We start from the raw sequence: 23353 nt of genomic DNA, 5'->3' as shown, positions 1-23353 counted from the left end.
AAGTGTCAATCATCTAGCAATACAGCGTTTATTACAAAGATGAAACATTAACCGTATAATAATAATAATAATTAATAATAACTTAACTTTGGCTGAGAAGCCATCCCTTAAACTAACAAGTTTAGCATATCATGTGTGAAAGCTGTGCAGATTTATTAAAAGTTAAAGATTAGGCTATTGTGAAAACAATATTTAAGACAAAAACAAAACTGAATATTTCACATGAAAATATCAGTTCTGACTGCCCTAGGAGTTAAAAAGCAAAACAAAACCCAAAGTTTACCCAGAACCATTTGTCCACTGTATATTTCAGCACATTATTATGTTAGAGGAGACAGTCTCTTTGAGGGCATGGCTACATTCAAAACTCCGAAGAGCTGCTGCGGTAGCGCTTTGAAGTGCGAGTGTGGTTGCGATGCCAGCGCTGGGAGAGGGGCTCCACCTCCCTGAGGGGATTAACTTACAGCGCTTTACAGTGCTGTAACTTGCTCTGCTCAGGGAGGTGTTTTTACACACCCCTGAGCGAGAAAGTGGCAGCGCTGTAAAGCGCCAGTGTAGCCATAGCCTCAGATGGGAGTTTGCTGAAACACCTAACACCCAATGTCAGGAAGGCTAACATAGCAGGATAAAGAAATCTGTCTGCAGTTCAACACATAGCAGGCATGATTATCCACTATCATGCATCTTGCATAATCACTTGCATCTGTGCAAAACTCTGTCACAGGTATGAGTGGAGAATTCTGATTCTGTATCATGCTGCAGTAACTTTGCACAGATCTAAATGACTATCCAGAGTGCAAGGCAGTGGAGAATCATCCCAGCCCCTCTCAAACTGGTAACATTGTTTAATTCTTAAATACTGAAAAAAATTAACTTCCCCCTTGCTACTTAAGGCATACAGGAAAAACCTTATTTTTTTAGGAAAACAGAAATAACAAAATCCTCAGGAGATCAACATCATCATCATCTGGGTCAACAGTAGCTGTCATATGACTTCCGCTGTACTGAAATACTAATTTTATCAAAAGTACTCTGAATTACTTGCATCCAAACTCAAATGGGTGAGTCCAGCTTGCCAAACTTTGTTTTCTCTGATCCAATAGTTTACATACATTTGGAGGGTGAAGAAATGCTTTTTCTACCCAAAAACAATGAAGAATCCTTGTTGGGAATAGTAATGTATAATTACCTTTTGTAGTTTTTTAGCTGTTAGCGAGCAAGATTTCCTTTCATCAGTGAATAAATTAGAATGCACCAGGCAATATGGTTCCAATCAGTATATTATCATTGGTAGTTTGAGATTCATCCTTTCCATGTTTTGTACATGAAGCATCTGAATCCAGGGGGAAAGCCATCCATACTGCTCTTGGATTCCAAGAATTTCAGTAAGAAAACTTGGAGTGCTTGCTCATGTCCATTCCAATGAAGGTGTGCACCTCTCTCACCGTGTGCACCGCTGCTGGAAAGTTTTCCCCTCAGTGGTATCCATTGGGTCGGTTCTGGTGCCCCTTGGAGTTGCACTCTCATAATGCCGTTATATAGCGTCCTGTCGAGCCTCTGCCCCCCAAGTTTCTTCTTACCGCCCATGGTGATCTCTGGAACTTCTGCTTGTCCTTGCATTCACGCAAGTACTCTCTTCAGGGGATTTTGCCTTTTCCCCCTCCCTGTATATAGTTAATTATAGTAGCTAGAATTTACAATTTAGTGTTACTTAGAGTAGTTATTAGATTAGAATCCTGGTAAATATGGTTACCCCAGTACCAGGACATGCCTCGGTTCCTGGGGTTTAAGCCATGTGCATCTTACCATAAGCCTATGCCCATTAGTGATCCCCATTCTAGCTGCCCTAAGTGCTTGGGAGAGGCCCACCGACGGGAGCGCTGTAGGATTTGTAAAGGGTTCAAATCCCATATTTTAAAGGACAAAGACCAGAGACTTAAATTCCTCATTATGGAGGCAGTTCTCCACCCCTTGGAGCTGAGCCAAGCCGTCTTGGCACTGAGCACCTCTACCTCGGTGACAAGTGCACTGGTTTCTCTGAGAGACAGGTAGCGCAGCTTGGCCTCATCGGCATCGAGGAAGAACTCTTCATCCATGTTCCGGGACTTGTGGCACCACCAGGGTTCTCCAGCACAGAAAAGGCTTACGCCTCAAGTGGACGCCCGGCACCACTCCCAATCACCGGTGCCGAAGAAAAAGCAAAGGAAAACGGACAAAGGGGTGCTCCCCAACTCTGAGGTCCGCCAGTCTCAGGGAAGTCAGCAGAGTGCAACTTGTGCCGGGCCACTTGCACTCAACAGCTGCCAGTTCAGTACCGTTGACTCCAGCCCAGGGAAGAGACCCATCAAGTCCGGTACTGTTGGACTCCCCACCGAGGGAAAGCCATCAGAGTACAGCCCCGGCTCTTCCATCCATGCCAGAGGCGTTCGAGGCAGCAAGGGACCTATTATCTCTCCCAGTATCGCTTTCCCCCACCAAGTGTGATAGGGCACCGGAGGTGAGAACCTCCACGGTGCCGAGGCCCCAGGTGCTGTCGAAGGGGAAACTGGTAATAAAGAGCACTGATTGTCTCCCTCCCACCACCAGTTGATACCACTGCATTCTGGTTGCCAAGAAGCAACTCCTCACAGTCGGACTCTGAGGCAGAATCTTACACTTTCCATGTGAGCTGACACTGGTCCAACGTGAGCCAAAGGTTCCCGCTAGTGGCCTGGCCAGCACAGGGGCAGATGCCTGTGCAATGGCCTTTCTGGAATCCCAGGGTGTTCCACCCAGTCCAGGGGTCACATGAGGAGATCATATTCTGTTGTGTCCGTGTGTGCAGCCCCTCTGCCATTCCTCTTGGTACAGGAACCACGGCCCGGTACCGAGCCCGGCATCAATCTTCAAGACACGTCTCTCTTTTTTCAAAACAGGCTGACTCTAAACTTCATAACTTGGAAGGATTCAAGGGCCACACTGAAGTCCCTAGAACTACACACCCTGGCTCCATTGAGGAAACACTTTAAGCCCCAACCATTGCCCTATTTCTACCAGCCCCAATTGAGGCAGGATTTCCATAAGAGGCGGGGTAGGAGCTATAAGAGGAGGCCTCCTCGTCGGCCCAGGGGCCTGACCCTGCCAGACTATTGTTGGGGTCTAAGCAGGCTTTGGGTGACCAGACATCCCATTTTTAAAGGGACAGTCCCATATTTAAGCCCTCCTGCAGGTGTCCCAATTTTTTTTCGTTACAATGGGCAAATTGTTCTGTATTTTTCTGTCTACCCTCCATCAGTTCTGGTGGGTCTTGCTGTTGGCTGGATTCCTGCTTGCCAGCCGCCCACCCATCAGTGGCAAGTGGAGGGTCCAGTGGCTGACGATTGGGGTGGTTGTGCAAGGCTGGTGGCGGGGCGAAGATGCAGTGTGCGGGGCTGGCCGTTCCTCCTGCCGGTCTGTCAGTGTAGCCCTCGCTGCGTGCCAGCTCTCGGCGAACAGGGCCCCTGTCCCGTTTCTGGCTAGCACTGGCTGCTGTGCACTGTGAGCTGCGGTGGCTGGTGAGTGTGGGCAGACACCAGCTGGCAGCCAGTTCTGTGTCACCTCTGCTGCCCACCGATCGGCCCTTTATATGCTCCCTCTTTCGCTGTCCTCTCCCTGCTTTGCCCCTTCACCCGTCTCGCTCCCAGCACTGTGTGGAGAACTAGCCTCTGGTCAGAGTGCTCAGCTCACCAGCAGCCTGGCCAGTAGGCTCCTTCCTTCCCACACTGTCTCTGGCTGAGTTGGTGCCCCGGGAAAGCCCAAGACACTGGCCTGGGGCACTGGCCAGGAGGAGCCGAGCCCTGCACGTGCTAAAGCCCTGCACAGTGCTGGCACCATGAATCCTCTCTGCCCCTCAGCTAAGGTAGGGAGGAGAAGAGCGATCTCCACGCTGTTCATGCTCCGAACTTGCAGGCTCCACTGCAGCCCCCAGGGCAGCGGCTTAGCACTCTCTTCACCTGCTTCACAGCTTGGGCCCTCTCATGGATGCGTTTCTCCTCCCTTGGAGAGACCATCTTTACTATGTAATCCTCCCCTTTCCTCTCATATACAAGGTCCAACTGAAGGTCTGAGAGGAAGGCACGAATCTGATCCTGATTGCCCCGGCCTAGCCTCACCAGCACTGGTTTACCACCCTTCTGGACCTTTCGGTGGAAGCACCAGTCAGCCTACCTCTTTCCAGATCTCATCTCCCAGGATCACGGATGTTTACATCATCCGAACCTCAAGTTCCTCCATCTCATGGCCTGGAAGCTCCATGGCTGAACCCCTTGGAGGTAGCATGCTCAGGTCCAGTTCAAGAAGTTTTTCTAGGGAGCAGAAAACCATCCCCTTGGGTCACCTACTTGGTGAAGTGGAAAAGATTCTCAGTCTGGTCAGTGCAGAAAGAGGTCTCGCCCATGCGATCATCAGTACTGTGTATTCTGGACTACTTGCTACACCTGAAGCAGCAAGGTGTATCTTCAATTAGATACTCTAATTGAAGTACCTGGCAGCGATCTTGACTTTTCACCCCTGGGTGAACAGCAGGTCCATCTTTGCAAACTCGCTCTGGTAGTTCCTTTCTCAAGGGGCTGGATAGGTTATACCCACAGGTGAGACAGCTGATCCTGCCCTGGGACCTTAACCTGATGTTGTTAAGACTCAATGATCCCCATTGGAGCCCTTGGCAACGTGCTCTGGTAGCCATCACCTAGACCAGAAGGGTCTCGGAGATCAGGGCTCTTACTTTAGATCCTCCGTACATGGCCTTCTTCAAGGGTAAGGTTCAAATGCGCCCTCACCCAGCCCTTTTCCCAAAGGTGGTGTTGCAATTCCACAACAATCAGGACATTTTTTTCCCGGTCTTCTACCGAAAGCCGCATGCCAACAGCCAGGAACAGAGGCTCCATTCATTGGATGTCAGGTGGCACTTGCCTTTTACATAGAAAGGACTAAATCATTTAGGAAACTACTCAATTTTTCATGGCGGAGGCAGACGGGATGAAAGGCCTCCCAGTCTCAACCCAGAGAATTTAATTGTGGATCACTACTTGTATCTGCGTGTGCTACGACCTGCTGAAAGTCCCTACTCTGGTCCTGACGGCACATTCCACGAAGTCCCAAGTGTCTTCAGCTGCATTCGTGGCACGGGTTCCCATCCAAGATACCTGTAGAGCAACAATATGGTCTTTGGTCTGCACCTTTGCAGCTTACTATGCCGTCACTCAGCAAGCCAGAGACGATGCTGGATTCGGCAGAGCAGTGCTACAGTCTGCTTGTTGTTGAACTCCGAATCTTCCTCTTCCATCTGCTTGGGAGTCACCTACATTGGAATTGTCATAAATATAAAGGGAAGGGTAACAACCTTCCTGTATATAGTACTATAAAATCCCTCCTGGCCAGAGGTACAAAATCCTTTTACTTGTAAAGGGTTAAGAAGTTCAGGTAACCTAGCTGGCACCTGACCAAAAGGACCAATAAGGGGACCAAAATACTTTCAAATCTGGCGGGGGTGGGGGAAGGCTTTGTTTTGTCTTTTCTTTGTCTGTCCTGTGTGCTTGCCAGAGTCAGATCAAGAAAGCAAGCAATCCAACTCCATTAGTATTAGTAAGTACTAGCGAAGGAATGCGTTAGCTTACTTTTATTTTGGCTTGTGATTTCCTTTGTCTAAGAGGGAGGTTTATACCTGGTTTTGTAACTTTAAGGTTTTGCCTAGAGGGGAGATCCTCTGTGTTCTTGAGTCTTTTGTTAGTCTGTAAAGTACTTACCATCCCGATTTTACAGAGGTAATTCTTTTACTTTTTCTTTAATTAAAATTCTACTTTTAAGAACCTGATTGATTTTTCATTGTTTTAAGATCCAAGGGTTTGGGTCTGTGTTTACCTGTACCAATTGGTGAGGATATTATTCTCAAGTCTGCCCAGGAAAAGGGGTGTAGGGACTTGGGGGGATATTTGGGGAAGGTAGGGCTCCAAGTGGCCCTCCCTAAATGTTTGTTTAAATCACTGGTGGTGGCAGTGTTACCTAATTCAAGGTACAAGGAAGGATTTGTGCCTTGGGGAGTTTTTAACCTAAGCTGGTAGAAATAAGCTTAGGGGGTCTTCATACGGGTCCCCATGTCTGTACCCTAAAGTTCAGAGTGGGGAGGGAACCCTGACAGGAATGGACATGAGAAGCATTCGAAGAAGAAAAAACCCACCCTCCTACTCCTCTGTCAGAGTTGGCTGGCAAGAAAGAACTGAGGGGGCAGCAGGACTCTATATACTGGTGCTATGAGGGCGTGACTCCAGGCGGCACCATTGCCAACTCGACGGATACCACTGAGGGAAAAAATTTCTAGTAGCAGTGAAGATGATGCGCACATACCTACATTGGACTAGACGTGAGCAGCACATCTTGAAGAACAACAGTTATGGAAGGTTAGTATCCGTTTTTAAACAAATTTCTCGTATGTCAGTTGACTCTTTCTGGGAGACTCTCTCAGTCCTCTGGTTGTTAATCCTTGCCCCAGTTCTCTGGAAAATCCATTTTGGTTTTAAGGGCTTATCTATAATCAGTTTATTCAGAATAGTCTCATATGCCCATCCACAGACTCATGAAGGAGTCATACTTTCCTTACCATCAGAGTCTCACCCAAAGGAGTGAAATCACTTCTTATCTTACCATAAAAAAAATTGCAATTGATGAATGTTCTTAGCTGGCCATAAGAAGGAAGCAGAAGCTAGAGATGGGATACTATACAGGTACTTATTTGACTATACTTGACTTCAACTGATATTCTTCCACTGACAGAATATCCACGACTGGGTCCTCCATCTCTACCACCTCCTCCACTTGCAAGTTCATATTGAGGGCCACCCCGCGCAGGAGGTCCTGGTGGGCACAGAGGTCTATGGGAGGGGGACCCGAGACTGCAGTGCTTGCCACCACCTCGTCAGGTGAGGAGGAGGAGGCCACAGGAGGGAGAGGGTTATCTAGGGCCTCTTGCTAAACTGGGCCCAGCTGTCCTGTGCCAGTGACCTCAGGGCCCAGAGCAGGAACCGGTGTTGGAGGAGGTTGTGTATCGGAAAGAGGAGCCACCAAGGTCTCCATGCCTCCCGGGGTGGGCCGAGTGGCGGTAGCCTCTGGCACTCGTGGCTTGGATGGGGCTGAGCGAGAAGCACAAGACGGAGCACCCTGGACTAGTTGGTACACCCAGGGTGTCCAGAACAGCCATTGGGTGGGCCCTTGAACGGGACTCTGCTCCTGCGTGTGGCTATGGTCCACACAGCGGTGGTCTGAGAAGCACGACTCTGCCTCCGATCCCAAAGAATGGGAAATGGAATGGGAAGGCCCCGGAGGTGCTGAGTGGATTTGCACTGGGTCATGGCGATGGTGAACGGTGCTGCGACACTGGGGAGTGGTTCCGGGACCTGGAACGGTGCCTGGATCTGGACCTGGGTCTAGACGATGAGTAGCGTCGGGTCCAGGATCTGCTTCTTGAGGGTGCCTGGTGGGCAGAGCAGCGCCGCAACCAGGACCGGTGCCGCGAGTACAACCGCCGCTGCAAAGGAGAGTGATGCCGGGACAGCGAGTGGCGTTGGGAGCAGGAGCAGTGCCAAGAACGAGATCGGTGCCGTGGCTCAACCGGTGCCGATGGGTAGATCAGGGCCGGCTTGCCTTGGGACGGAGCCGCACATGCAGGTGCCGCATGAGGTTGAGGGGATGCCGATGCCGTCATGGTATCTGGAGTGGATGGCAACTGGATCTCAACCATGCTGCGTACCGGGGAGTCCAGGGGCACTGGACTCAACGGCTCTCCTCCCAGGGCTGGAGACAATGGTGCTAAGGTCGTAGACTGTGCCCCTAGGCACTCCCCTGTGGGACCTGCCTCCAGCGGCGGTTCCAAGGAGGCTTGCCTCTGTGGGCCAGCCTTTTCTGGCTTCCAGTGCCACTTCTGGCCAGGAGAGTGGGAGCGGTGCCGGCTCAATGATGCCGGCTGTGGTGCCAGGGAGCGTCAGTTCCGCGGGTCTCAGTCAGAGTCCAACCGCGGTGCTGGGGCGCTGCGCACCAAGGCACTCGGTGATGGATCTTGGTGCGCCGCAGGAGGTTGAGGGCTAAGAGCCGCCTCCATAAGGAGCTGTTTGAGATGAAAGCCCCGCTCCTTCTTGGTCCGGGGACGAAAACCCTTGCAGATCCTGCACTCGTCTGCTTGATGAGACTCCCCCAGACACTTTAGGCAAAAGTCGTGGGGGTCGCCCGTTTGCATGGGCTTTGAGCAGGAACCTCAGGGCTTGAATCCCGGAGCTTTGGGCATGAGCCCAATAAAAAATCGGGAAGGAGGGGAAACCCCCCACCCCAACCGACTAATACTAACTAACTATGAACTACTATAAACTATCAACTATGAACTATTATAAACTCGAAACTGTAAGTGTTAGAGAGTGTGGAGACCAGCGAAGCAGAACTCCACTGTTCCAACGACCGTCATGGGCGGTAAGAAGGAACTGAGGAGGCGCTGGGTCGGCTGGGGTATATATTGAGTGCCATGAAGGCACCACTCCAGGGGGCTCCATGAACCCACCGGGTGTTGCTAGGGTAAAAATTCTCCGATAGCTGTGCACACGGCATGCACACACCTAAATTGGAAAAACATTTAATAAAGTATAGGCAAGCAAGTTAGAAAAAATATTAAAACTGTAAACAAAATGCTTAGTGCATCTGAAGAGTGTCCTAAAGCAATATCTGTCTGGGATTAGTTCCTTGGTGCCAGGAGTGTCACTATATTCTTCTTCAGCTGGCCTTACATATTCTCACTTATGGGTAGTGTGCCACCTTGTTGTAGAACACTCTTCTAGCAGTGACAGCGTCCCGATGCACTGAGGGCAAGACTGTAAAGGGGGACGAGGTTTAGGGTTAGCTGATGAGGAAGATATGTCGGGAGAAAGCAAAGATAATACTCCTAGCCCTGGCTTGGGCATGTCAGTGGTGGTTGACTGATCATCTTCAACTGGCCATTGGAGGCTTCATATGCCTCCCTCTGTCTCCAGACTTCCTGTCCCAGGAGTGGGCAGGGTTTTTCACTGAGACCTACAGTCCTTTCGCTTGATCGTGTGGGCAATTGGACTTTGACTCTGTCTGCTCTTGAGCAGTCGTGTTCCCCATGTGTACAGAACATACTAGTTAATGCTGGAAAATGATCCACTGGAAACTGTTACTGCCTAAAGTGGTCCAGGTTTCAGACATGGATGTAGAAGAAGGCTGATTATTCTATATTGGCTTCCATTCCTTGTGTCCTGAAATACTTACTGTACAGAGAAAATCAAGGGTTGTTTAACTCATCCTTAAAGGTCCATTGGCAGCCATGTCCCCATATCATGGGGGGGGAAGATAGCTCAGTGGTTTGAGCATTGGCCTGCTAAACCCAGGGTTGTGAGTTCAATCCTTGAGGGGGCCACTTGGGGATCTGTGGCAAAATCAGTACTTGGTCCTGCTAGTGAAGGCAGGGGGCTGAACTCAATGACCTTTCAGGGTCCCTTCCAGTTCTAGGAGATGGGATATCTCCATTCATTTCATCTCATCATGCTTTAGTTGATGATAGATCATTGTTTGTTCATGCTTCAGTTAAAAAGTTTATGAAAGGATTATCAAATGTGTATCCTCTTGTTAGAGAGAGACCCTGTCCTTTCTTGGAACCTCAGTTTGGTTTTGATCACATTGGTAAAATCTCCGTTTGAACCATTGCCTAAGTGTTCATTTTATCATTTATATATCAAAATGGCCTTTGTTACAGCCATTATGTCAGGTGATCCATGTTTTACTACTTTTCTTGAGGATAAAGTAATCCTTAGACTTGATCCTCAGTTCTTATGGAAGGTGGTGTCTGATTTTCATATTAATCCGCCTCCTTCAGAGCCTCACCCTCAGTGTGTTGGGAGGGGCGGGATTCGAGAGTGCTCTAGCTCAGTGTTTCTCAACGACTGGTCCATGGCAGCATCCTTGCTGGTCCCTGAGATTTCTCTGACACAGCTTAGGAAGGCAGCAAGCTGGTCCCTAGTTCGAGAAACACTGCTGGCTGCTAGAAAAGGGTGAGTGTGAATATGCAGAGCCATCTCGAAGAACTCTGGTTACAGGTAAGTAACCATTTCCAATTCAAAATGATCATGTGTTCCTTCATTGGCACTTAGTGTTGTGAATTTCAGATATCCAAACATAATTCGCCAAGCTATTAAATAGTTAATCGTCAAATCACCCTTTAATATTATTTTTTTTCATTTTTAATTTTACAAAAACAGTTTCATAGTCATGTAGTACATTGAAAAACAAATAAATGTATAAATGCACTTACACTTTTCTCTTCTGTAGAGACTTTCATGCAAGGATTTCAAGTACCTTGTAAACATTATTTAACCTCACTTTGTAAACATTATTTAACCTTTGAGGTCAGCAACTGTTATGCCCATTTGACAAGTAAGACAGAGAGGTTAATTCTCCCATCTCACCCTGCTGGTTAGTGGAAGAGATGGGAATTGAATCCAGGATCCTTGGTTTAGTCCCCTTGTCTGACCACTGGCATGCGCTGTCACAGCAACTGTGAAGCAGATCCAACAGAAAAAGAAGTCCTCTGTACTAGGTGGGGGGAAATGAGAGACACAAGTGTTTCAGTATTCTCTCCTTTATTAAAGCTAGCTAAAGATGGTGCTAACTTGGGGAGAATGCCAAACACTAGCCTTTATAGAAGTGGTTCTCTTTTACAGTGTGTCTGAGCATTTTCAGAATCTAGTTCTCAAAATCAATTAACAAGGATCAGTGTTTTTTAGAGCTCTTGCTCAAACCGAGAACTCTCTTCTATTCCTCAGCAATGTATTGTTTTTTTTTCCATTTTCCAGCACTTTTAATGTGTTAAGCTTTTGGACTGTAGAGTCCAAATATTCTAAGGTATAAATGAAGGGCTGATGATGAATTTAGCCGCTGTTGGTTTACTTTTCATTTTTTCTTTATCTGTCAGAGTTGGGACTAACAAGTTGAAAGTAAATCTTGAGACTTACAAAAATTACAGTAACTAAAATGAATGTAGTGGAGGGCACAAAGCAGTTTTAATTGACCTTTTAATTGTCCTACTAGTGTTAAGGATTTCCCTGATGATGGCAAATAAAAACAGTTGAAGTCATCCATTTATAATGGCTGTGGGAACTGGCACTGTGGACCCTGACATGTTACTGAAGAAATTGCCTGAGTGTGAGATCCACAAGCGTTTAATGATTAACAGTGATTGTTTTTGTCAAGTTGTTAACAAGTACCGCCTCTGTTCAATGTGCTCAGTATTGAAATTATATTAGATAATCACTTCTTTTTTGCATGTGTAATATTTCTGGGCTCCAAGTACTTGGAAGAAGCATTGAGGAAATATTTGACTTGTTAATGGACATTTATGGAGTTGGAGGCTTGCGTGTTTCTCCTGCTAAGTAAAACTCTTTTCACTCGCTTTCCCTTTCCTCTTCCCTTTTGTTTTCTCTTAGGATGATAAGGTTAAATCTCTACTCTTGAATCTGATCTGCAGTAACAGAATGACAGCTGAGCAAGTGCTGAATGATGATTGTTTCTTGTTGCCTGATGTGATCCCAGCTCCACCACAGAATGAACCTGGTGAAGAGCTTGAATGTGAAAAGACAGAGGAAAAAGGCGAGGACATCATCAGTTCTGACAACAAGACAGATGATGATGAGGAGGAGATAGACCCTTCTCAGTAGGCCAGAGGACTCACCAGCCATTTGCTTAAGTTATTTTTATTTTGTTTGAGTTCTAAAAAAAGAAAAAAAAGAAAAACGTACAAGGGATCTGAAAGTAGTTGTCCTACGCTCAAATATTCAAAATATAAAAGGGTTTGGTAAGCATAACCATTTTTGTGTAATTACAGGTATGGTCCCTTCATTGGAATTTCTTTTAAAAAAGTATGTTTCCGAATAACTATTTGAAGTTAAGAGCATGATGATGCTAATTGAGGCAGTAGCAAGGAGAAATGCTCTTAAGTTTGTCAATGCTTTGCTTTTTCATTTTGACCATTCTGAGGACCTTTCAAGGAGATGTTATTTATTGGTGGGAGAGCTGTTAGCCGGATACCAGGAGATCAGACGTGTGGAATCATGACTCCTTTTCATGCCCGCTGTCCTCTCCCTCTTTCCCCAGCTCTTGCTCTGTTCCCTTCCAAGATGTTCCTGTTAAAATAGATGACAGCTGCTCTTACTGAGTGGCCAGTGATGTGTTTTGTCAGATAGCCAGGCAGATATTCCAACAGCAGCTGCCTCCAAGACAAAAACCACCTGTGGTGCCTTGAGAACTGGTCAGCAGAATGTACTAAGTGGAGAGAGCTAACAAGCCTATTTTCCCTCCCCAGAATCCAAGCAAGGTATGATTGAGCCCTTCTGACTGAGTTGGCAAAAGGCCAAAGATACTGTGTCTGTTTCCTCTTTGCCGTGTGCCATCATGCCCCGTATCTGGCCAAATAAAATTCCATGCCTTGTTATCACAAGAAAATCCTGCTTGTCTTTTTATAAAAGTGTGTGGGGTGGGGGTGGTGGGGTTATAGGAAATCATTTAGTATCTTTCAGGTTTTGATCCCTGACAAACATAAATAAGATTTCTGAATGTTTGTCTAAATATATTTTGAAGACTGCAGATTTTCACCATGGAGGGTGGGGAGGGTTGTTTGAATGAACAAAAGAATAAAAACTCCCAAGTATTATGCAAAATTTGGAACAAGTCTATTTATAACTACTGGGGTGCAAGAAGTCACTCCTGACCTGCATGTTTATTGAAGCCATTGCTGAGTCACTCTTTCATTCAGTAGCATATTTGGAGACCGAAATGGGAAGGAGGGAGCAGCAATGGAAAAGAAAAAGGACCAGAGACATAATTTCTGTAAGAATATATCTGGCCACAGGGTGTTGCTCTTGACTGGTGATATTGCTCTTGGACAGCGTTTTAGCCGGGGACTAGTGTGTGTAGGGGAACTTTTAACAGAATTTCTGTAATAGGCCATTATCATTTGAAGAATGTACAGTGTTGTGTTTTTTGTTTTGGGAAAAGACTAGGAAGTTTCATACGGTGATACAGTCAATACTGGACTTAAGATGCAGTCTTGGAATTGCTTCTGTAACGTTAAATAATGTTTTGCCAGAGATGGTATTTCAGCTTTAATTGATATTTGATTTGTTTTTCAGACTTTGTTTTGTTATAGAATATTTTATTAAAATGTTGTCTTATTTTTCTGATTAGAGGACACTGATTTTCAGATATTTGTATCTATAATAAAAATCAGTGATAGCAAAATCTTTGTAAAGTGGTTTTGGTTTTTAAATTGTTGTTTAAGGTTGACTAATTTTGATTACAAAAAAGTCACAGATGCATAGTATATTAAAATGTGTATTATCATTAGAGTAAAAAACAACAAAATATACAACATTTTAAAAACCGTACTTTCATATTGTTCAATAAAGCTTTTATTCAGTTTTAAATAAATGCAATAGTAAGCATCATCTAGAGAGCTAACCTAATATTTGGGTTTTACTTTAGATACTGCATTGAAGGTTCAGGTTGGGGAGGTATAGTATACACAACTCCCCCCAACATGCTTTCTTGTGCCCTAGAATCTAAACTGTAATCTTATTATTGCTTATACTGTGGTTCACCTAGGAGCCCCAATCATGAAGAAAGACCCCGTTGTGCAAGGTGCTGTACAAACATGAACCACAAGATGGTCTGTTCCTCAAAGAACTTACAATCTAAAGCTTGCATCTTGAATAAAAAAATTTCTAGCCCTTGTGGTTGTGAAGAAAACCTTTAAAATATGAACCAAGTGTAACCAATGTACTGATGCTGGAGTTTGTAGAGAGCCTGAAACAATAGCTCTGAAAAAAGGGACTCTGTTCCTGTTTGTTTTAATGAAAGTTAGCACCAATGCCTAATGATAATTTAAATGTCATTAACTAGTTCACTGATGAATAAAGCACCTAAGAGAGTAGAGGAAGGATGGTGTTATCAATCTACTGTGCATAACATCTCATTCTGGCACCATGAGGAGTGGTACTTGTGAGAATACCACTACTTATTGTGGAAGCTGTTGTTGGGTCTGCATCCCAGTGAAGGAGAAAACACTGATGTGGAGTCTGAGTATATTCTAAATGTGACTTGTTCTATTTAAACACATACACCAATCCTGGAACAGCGCTAGCTACAAACAACATGCTGGTAATCTTTTCTTTCAGAAATCTCGATCTGTCACCAGAGCCCTGTTCTCAGAAAGCAGTTCTGCCTCAAGAATTGACTTCCATCAGACCTAGGCAGAGAGCAAAGTCTTCTGCTGCTTACTCAGTTCCCTCTACAGAGAACCTTGCATAATAAAAAGTAATACATAGCATGTCTTCCCAAGACTGAACATTTGCTTGCACATTAAGAAGAACTTGGAACACTGTGTAACAGCACCACTGATAACACCTGCCTTAACATTTTCACCCAATCAAGAAAGAGCTACACCTAATAAGATTACCAGTGTGCATAATCTTATTAGAACTTTTGCACAATCTAGTGAGAATGGCATCTCATTTTTGTCATCTTAGCTAAGTGGAACTTAGTTTATGGGAGAATATTATTGCTCTTGTTTTCTCTTTTTGTTTTCTTTTCTCTCTCTCCCTCTTTTTTTTTTTTTTTTTTGCCCTGGTTTAATTCCTGACTTTATTTTCTATACAAAATCACAGATTCTGGAGCTCAAGATAGCAACCTCCAGAATAAAGTACCTGTCTGTTAATCCCCAATGAGCAGCCCAATCTGACCACTCAGCAGTAGAATCAGATCTGAAATAGAACCAAAACAGAATCTTGTTAGCAATTCGTTAAAAAAAGAAATTCAGATGCAATCTCAGATATCTGGAATATTGTATTCTCCTACCTGTTTGACTACGAAGTTACTGTAATGTTTTGGGTTTATTGTATGATTATTCAGGCGTCCTAATTCACCAGTAAGGACATAGACATTAACTATATTAAGGAATGAAATTTAATATTTATGGGGGGGGGGGAATTATTCCAAGTGAGTTGCACTGTCAACTTCTAATTGAATTGCTATGCTATGTATAACACATTATAATTTAACATACTAAGAATCTGAGTAAAATGTATTTTAAAAAATGAAGCCCATAAGTACTTACTTGTGCAATATCATCTAGTGTATAGAGCACTGGACTGGAACACAGGAGAATGGGTTCTATTCCCACCTCAGCTGGTGGTCTGCTGGGTGATTTTGCGAAATCACTTAATCTCTTTGTGCCTTGGCTTCCCCATCTGTAAAATGGAGATAATGATACTGCTTTCCCTTGTTAAGTGCTTTGAGATCTATGGACAAAAAGGGCTATATGAGAGCTAAACAGTGGTGGTATTGTTGTTGTTTGTTATTACATATCTTGTTTTCATAGTCCATATCAGTTTAACTGATACGGAATTAAAAAGTTACTTTCACAAAATCTTTTTTTTACTAATTTTTACTGTTTTCTTAGGGAGCTGGAGATTCTCTTTCCCATTTTTTTCTTCTTTGTAATAAATGTGTGTGTGTGTGTGTGTGTGTGTGTAACGCTAGTTAAAGAATTTGAGTACACCTCTACCTCCATATAACGCTGTCCTCGGGAGCCAAAAAATCTTACCGCGTTACAGGTGAAACCGCATTATATTGAACTTGCTTTGATCCACTGGAGTGCGCAGCCCTGCCTCCCCGGAGCACTGCTTTACTGCGTTATATGCGAATTCGTGTTATATTGGGTCGCATTATATCGGGGTAGAGGTGTATTGTCAAAGCTGCTTGAAGAGGTTTTCTTCTCCTAAAAATATTTAAGTTCAAACAATCAAAATGTTTGTGTTTGCTATGTCCCAGAACTGACACGCCAACAGATAAAGACAGAATAGGGGTTCTCTTACAGTATCTTGCCATGGTATGTCTGATACTATGAATTACTTGGAGAGTATATACCTATAGAGTGAGACTGATGCATTGCTAGAGACAGGAGAAGAGTACAGGGGAATTCTGGGGGATTACTACTTGAGTTATAGCTAGGGCCCTACCAAATTCACAGCCATGAAAAATGCATCACGGACCATGAAATCTGGTCTCCCCTGTGAAATCTGTTTTTTTGTGGACTTTTACCCCAGACTATACTGATTTCATGGGGGAGACCAGTGTTTCTCAAATTGGGGGTCCTGACCCAAAAGGGAGTTGCAGGGGTTCACAAGAGTATTTTAGGAGGGTTGCAGTATTGACACCCTTCTGCGCTGTCTTCTGAGCTGAATGGCTGGAGAGCGGTGGTGGTTGGCCGGGTGCCCAGCTCTGAAGGCAGCGCCCTGCCAGCAGCAGTGCAGAAGTAAGGCTGGCAATTCCATACCATGTCATCCTTAATTCTGCCGGCGGTGGCTCTGCCTTCAGAGCTGGGCTCCCAGCCAGCAGCCGCTGCTCTAAAGGCAGTGCCACCGCCAGCAGCAGCAGAAAAGTTATGGTAGCAGTACCGCAACTCCCCCTACAATACCCTTTCAACCCCCCCCCAAACTCCTTTTTGGGACCCCTACAATTACAACACAGTGAAATTTCAGATTTAAGTAGCTGAAATAATGATATTTATTATATTTAAAATCCTATGATTGTGAAATTGACCAAAATGGATTGTGAATTTGGTAGGGCCCTAGTTATAGCTATGACATTAGCTCTCACACAGAGTCAGGAAATGTAAGCCAGACATATAACTCCAGTTTGTCTCTATTTCTGGGTCTTGCACTGGTCTTTGGGAAAGTGGACAGAGGAATATTATGTGGAGGAGTTTAGAAACAGTTCTTGTGTCTGGAGGCAAATTGATGTTCACTTAACACTAGTCTGACCCAGACTCCTGGTTCAAGATATTTGTAAATTCTGGTTGCATTCATTTGTGATGTCAGTGATACAGGATGCTTCAGTACATACAAGTATTGTTTTGTTTTTCCTGTTTACAAAGTGATTCTGAAGCTGTTCTCTTTGGTTTGCTCATGATCAAATATCTGAAATGGGGAAACGGAAAGAAATTCTGTAGCTAAACCATTTTTCCTTTAAAAAGCAACAGAGGGTCCTGTGGCACCTTTAAAGACTAACAGAAGTATTGGGAGCATAAGCTTTCGTGGGTAAGAACCTCACTTCTTCAGATGCAAGTCTGAAGAAGTGAGGTTCTTACCCACAAAAGCTTATGCTCCCAATACTTCTGTTAGTCTTTAAAGGTGCCACAGGACCCTCTGTTGCTGTTTACAGGTTCAGACTAACACGGCTACCCCTCTGATTGATACTTAACATTTTTCCTTTGTAGTTAAATACTTAATTCTTCTCAGATGATGCTGTAGTTTTAAAACCTGTGTTATTGCTGCTTCCAATTTGTAGAATAGGAGGAGAAACTATGGGATTGTTTGGCTAGAACAGATTGCTTTACAATGCTTTGATCCAAGTGTCATGAAGGAAACCTGATGAATTTCCCCAAATACATGCCTGCTAATTTATAGATATCCAGAATTACATGAGATGGCTGCTATTTATGCAAGTCTCTCTGAAAGTGCTTATATTTGCAAACAGAGCTTTTCTTTTATAACTTATTTCAAATGAAAAGGCAACAGTTCTGTAGGACAGTGCTTCTCAAAGCAAGTCCGCAGCTTGTTCAGGGAAAGCCCCTGGTGGTCCGGGACGGTTTGTTTACCTGCCGCATGCGCAGGTTCGGCTGATCACGGCTCCCACTGGCTGCGGTTCGCCGTCCCAGGCCAATGGGGGCTGCGGGAAGTGGCGCTGGCTGAGGGATATGCTGGCTGCCCTTCCTGCAGCCACCATTGGCCTGGAGCGGCGAACCGCGGCCAGTGGGAGCCAGATTGGCTGATCCTCCGTATGCAGCAGGTAAACAAACCGGCCTGGACCGCCAGGGGTTTTCCCTGAACAAGCGGCGGCCCGACTTTGAGAAGCACTGCTGTAGGAGACTCAAGTCTGTGTTTCATAATGCATGTGGCTTCTCAGTGATTAAGATGAAGCTAGTGGCAAAGGTAGCCTTTTAGGCTGCAGTGGATGTATGGTAGACATGGCTTCCAGAAGTTTGGCCACTGGTCTAGTCATGAGGAGGGACTCCTAGCTGCAGTTGTCAGTTGAATCTCTTTAATGAGGTAACGGACAAGTCCCTGCACTCGCTAAAAGACTCAAGATTGAATCTGCATTCCCTAGGGATTTCTCTGACCTCAAGATAAAACACCAGAGGCAGCCCTATAAACCAAGGCCATCCCCTTCTTATGCATCTTAGTACCAGCGCACAGCTGAGCTGCCACACAAACGTCAGAAGATTCCGCCTTTGCGTCTCAGTCCTCTTTACTGTCAAGTCTCTACTCACACACAACCACTAGCCAAGAGCCACTTTGGACATGTTGGTCGAGACCCATGTACCACCATTGATGCCAACCACCTCGTCCCCTGTTACCTTTGGGGGCAGTCTTGCACTCTTTGCCTACAGCTGGAACAAGATCACTATGGACAGTTGGGTTCTGGAGATAATCCACCAACGATACCCCATAGAGTTTCTCCTCTTCCCATGTGACAAACCCCCTTCGGGGACCACTCTCATGAGGTAATTCTTTAATGGGAAGCAGAATCCTTATTACAAGAGTGCGTCCCACCTCATTACCATGGGAGAGAATTCTACTCCCCATATTTCCTAGTTCCCAAAAAAGGCAGAGGGTGAGACCTATCCTGGACCATTGGCAACTCAACATCTCTAATTGAAAACTGAATTTCCAGCTGATGATGCTGGCATCTGTAATCCTCGCTCTTCAAGAAGGGATGTGGTTCACTGCTCTCGATGTGAAGGATGCATATTTCTGTAACCCTTCTGCCCATCTAAGTTGGCAGCAACAAGGGCCGGGTTCTGTATCTAGGGGTTCCGTTTCAATAACGCAATGCAAAACCGGCTCGAGCCCCCACCCAGTGACCTGGGACAATTACATACCATTCCCTGGGCTCCTCTAAGAGGCAGTACTTCCCCTCTTGCAAGCACGGAGTCTGAGTGTAACAGAAAATGTTTAATAACATGAGGTAAACGACATCAGCATTAAATTGGAAAAACACCACAAACAGGATTCATAACACAAACCATGAGCAAAAAATCCACCCCAGCAAATTGGGCTGTGTCCTTTCCCTTTGGTTCTTGAATCCAGCAACCCAAAAATCACCCAGAGTCCCCAAAGTCTCTTGGGTCCAGCAACCACCCAAAAGTCCAACAGACCCCAAAGTCTCTGTCCCTGGTCAGGGCAGCCCCAGAGTAAAAGGGGGGGCACGCAGGGTGTTAAGGGGCACCTTACATGATCTGAGGCTGGCTGGCCGTCTCTCCGTGGGGTTCCGTCACAGCCTTCACCACGAGCCAGTCCACTTCTTGTTGTCCCACAAACTGCTCCGCTCTACAAGCCGCTCCGCTCCCCGACCTGTGAGCCGCTCCAGCTGTCCCCGCAAACAGCTCCACTTGCCGTTCCTTGGGCCGCTCCAACCAGCCCTGCAAGGCTCCGCGCCGCTCGCTGCTCTTCCAGTCATCCCCACAAATTGCTTTGCCAGCTGCTTAGCAATATAGCTTCAGGCTCCCCCATTAGTTAACACAGCACTCTGTGATCTCAGCTCTTAATAACTTTAGCTCTTTTGTGATTTCAGCTCTTAGCAATTTCAACTCATAGTAGGGGAGCCCCAGTGCTAGTGCACCATTCGCCCAAAGTGAATTCAGCTCAGCAGCCTGTAACTAGACTCCTAATGGAATCAAAATTAGCTCTGACATTCAACAGTGGAGAGAGGCGGTAGTGCAATTGGTGTTTCAAACCCTCAGAGGGGGCCCATCCCATCAGGTATAAATACCTGTCCCCATCCTCTCTCAATTCACTGGGTGTTGTAACCCAGGCCCCTTGTCCTGCAAGTGCTACTTAGGTAATGGTGAAGGACTCACTCAGTCCTTCTGTTACACAACAGTTCCACTGGCCTTGATTCACAGAATCAGAGTAACAAAACTTTATTCTTCCTGCCCCAATAACAGAGAAAACTGGGGATCCCACACCAGCCAAAGTAACCACTTTGAGTTGCTGTTGTCTCATGCCAGGCGAGTGGGTGTGCCTATGCAAACAAGATCAGCCCCTGGAGTTCTTTTCCACACTCGCCATAATTCACTACCAGCTGTCAGGGTAGAGCTCATCCTGACTCTGCTTACATTTCCGTGTGGACATTTACCCATCACACAGGAAGTTCCTGTGTTTTATGATAGGCCAGGAACACTTCCAGTTTCAAGTCCTTTCCTTTGGTGTGGTTACAGCATCCAGACTATTTACAAAGGTTTTCTCCGTGGTAGCAGCTTAGATGAGACACCATGACTATATGGTATTGCCATACCTGCATGATTGGCTCCTGGGAGACTGATCTTGTCAGGAGGTTAGGTCAGTAACAAGGTTTCTCGTACAACTTTAACTGCCCTAGGTATTTGCATAAATGAAGAAAAGTTCATTTTGTTACCCACACAGTCAATAAACTGTGTAGGGTAAAGGTTGGACTTGACTTCTGTGAGAGCATCCTGTCCTCAGAAAGGTTTCATACACTGAGCACCCTGATGTCACACATCACTCGCAGACCACGAACCACAGTGCATACGTGCCTCTCACTGTTAGGCCACGTGGTCATGTGCACGTGCATGACTCTTTTGGCCAGAATCTACTTACAGTGACTGCAGGCTTGGCTCCCTTTGACCTATCAATCAAACAAGGACCATATCAGCTCCAGGGTGGTCATTCCTACTAAAGTTGTCACCCTTATAACTTAGTGGCCGAACCAGAAAAGGTCATAGCGGGAGTTCCCTTCACCCCTCGTACCCTCAGGGCCATAATTGTGATGGATGCCTCCCTTCTGGGGTGGGGTGCTCACCTGGACAATCACACTGCTCAGGATACCTGGACCCCTGCAAGATGCCTGACTACATATAAACTTACTGGAACTGAGGGTGGTCCGCCTTGTGTGCAAGGCCTTCCTTTGTCTTATACGCTTGTTACATATTCACATCAAGTCAGACAATATCACCACCATGGTCTATGTAAGCATACAGGGAGGAGCAAGATCTCATCCTCTCTGCCAGGAAGCTGTTAGACTTTGGAACTGGTGCATCAGAAACCACATTGCTACACAAGCTGGATATCTTCCTGGTATGTACAACTCCTTGGCAGACTAGTTAAGCAGAAGCGTCTTGATAGACCACAAGTGGGAGATTCACAACACGTTTGGGAGCGAGATATTTACACAATGAGGTACTCTACTGTGGGATCTCTTTGCATCCCAAATGAAAAGAAAGCTTCTTCTATCTTGCTCCAGGGGGACCATGGGTTACGACTCCCAAGATGATGCTCCGCTGATGTCTTGGACGAACAGCTCAAGATGTGCCTTTCTTCCTATTCCTGTTTCCAAAGGTCGCAGGGAAGATATGTCATGACAGAGTCAACACCATTTTCCTAGCTCCCCCCTCCCCTCCCCCAGCCCAGACAGTTTTGGTTCATGGAGCTTCTAGCAATGTCTCCCCGTCCACCAATCAGCATCTGCCTGTTCTCAGATCTCCTAGCCCAGGATTGCGGGGACCAAGCATCCCAATCTGGGTTTACACCATCTCATGGCCTGTGTTTTGGATGGGCATCAGAAATACAACATGTTCGGCCCCTGTTCAGGTAGTCCTTAACCAGAATAGAAAAAGAGACTACTAGAACCTTCTATCCAGCCAAACATTTAGCAGCAATTAGTGACTTCCTCCTTTCAGTGAAAGGAAGCTCTGTGTTTACTCACCCAGCTGCAGTACAATTCATGAATTGCCTGATTGGGACCTTCCCACCAGTGCTTAAACCTACCCCTCAATGGGACCTTAACCGTCTCCTATTCAAGCCTTTTGAACCCATGGCAATTTGTACCATGGCCCATCTGGCCATGAAGGTGGTTGTGTTAGTAGCTATCACCTCAGCTTGGAGGTCAGCAAGCTCGGAGTCATCATGGCGGACTCTCCTTATACAGTGTTTCACAAAGAGAAGGTTTCTCCCCAAGATTATTTCTGAGTTCTACATCAATCAAGTGATACATTTTAAACTGTATTTTTCCCCAAACTCCACACTTCTTCTGAAGACAAGAGACATCCTCGACATCCAGCATGCCCTGGCATTCTACCTGCAAAGAACCAAACCCATTAGGAAATCACAGAAACTCTTGCCATAAGAGAGCAGTCGCGTGGGCAAGCCATAGTCTCCCAGAGAATTTCTAATGGGGTTTTGGAATGCATATTAGGCCTGGTCTACACTACGGGTTTAGGTCGACTTTAGCAGCGTTAAATCGAATTAAGCCTGGACACGTCCACACGACGAAGCCCTTTCTTTCGACTTAAAGGGTCCTTTAAACCGGTTTCTTTACACCACCTCCGACGAGGGGATTAGCGATAAAATCGGCCTTTGCGGGTCGGAATTGGGGTAGTGTGGACGGAATTCGACGTTATTGGCCTCCGGGAGCTATCCCACAGTGCTTCATTGTGACCGCTCTGGACAGCACTCTGAACTCAGATGCACTGACCAGGTAGACAGGAAAAGACCCGCGAACGTTTGAATTTCATTTCCTGTTTGCTCAGCGTGGAGAGCACAGGTGACCACGCAGAGCTCATCAGCACAGGTAACCGTGATGGAGTCCCAGGATCACAAAAGAGCTCCAGCATTGACCGAACGGGAGGTACGGGATCTGCTCGCCATATGGGGAGATGAATCAGTGCTAGCTGAACGCCGTAGCAGTAAAAGAAATGGCAAAGTATTAGAAAAGGTCTCCAAGGCCATGAAGGACCGAGGCCATAACAGGGACACACAGCAGTGCCGCGTGAAAATTAAGGAGCTACGGCAAGCTTACCACAAAGCCAGAGAAGCAAACGGAAGGTCCGGGGCAGAGCCGCAAACTTGCCGCTTCTACGCGGAGCTGCATGCCATTCTAGGGGGTGCAGCCACCACTACCCCAACCGTGTGCTATGACTCGCTCACTGGAGAAACACACAGGGAAGACGGTTCGGGGAACGAGGAAGATGAGGATGGAGGTACTGTAGGTAGCTCACAGCAGCAAGGAAGCGGAGAAACCGGTTTCCCCAACAGCCAGGATATGTTTGTGACCCTGGACCTGGAACCAGTAACCCCCGAACTCATCCAAGACCCTCAGGGCACACAGGAGACCTCTGGTGAGTGTACCTTTGTAAATATTTGTAAACATTACACATGGTTTAAAAGCAAGCGTGTTTAATGATTAATTTGCCCTGGCAATCGCGGCCAGTACA

The 23353-nt window shown here is 46.1% G+C and overlaps 1 protein-coding gene across 1 annotated transcript in view; it reads left to right on the top strand.

Annotated features, from left to right (window-relative positions):
- Positions 1-13307, top strand: part of STK31 (serine/threonine kinase 31) — a 102195-nt gene extending 88888 nt beyond the window's left edge. The window contains exon 23 of the mRNA XM_054021080.1: positions 11493-13307. Within this exon, the coding sequence (XP_053877055.1) occupies positions 11493-11723 (231 nt within the window). The 3' untranslated portion in view covers positions 11724-13307. The remainder of the gene's footprint in view (positions 1-11492) is intronic.
- The last annotated feature ends 10046 nt before the right edge of the window (positions 13308-23353 follow it).

Source organism: Malaclemys terrapin, chromosome 2 (genome assembly GCF_027887155.1).
Source record: "Malaclemys terrapin pileata isolate rMalTer1 chromosome 2, rMalTer1.hap1, whole genome shotgun sequence".
Taxonomy (NCBI): Eukaryota; Metazoa; Chordata; order Testudines; family Emydidae; genus Malaclemys; species Malaclemys terrapin.
Note: the sequence above shows the minus strand (reverse complement) of the source record. Positions and strands in the feature narration are given on the sequence as shown.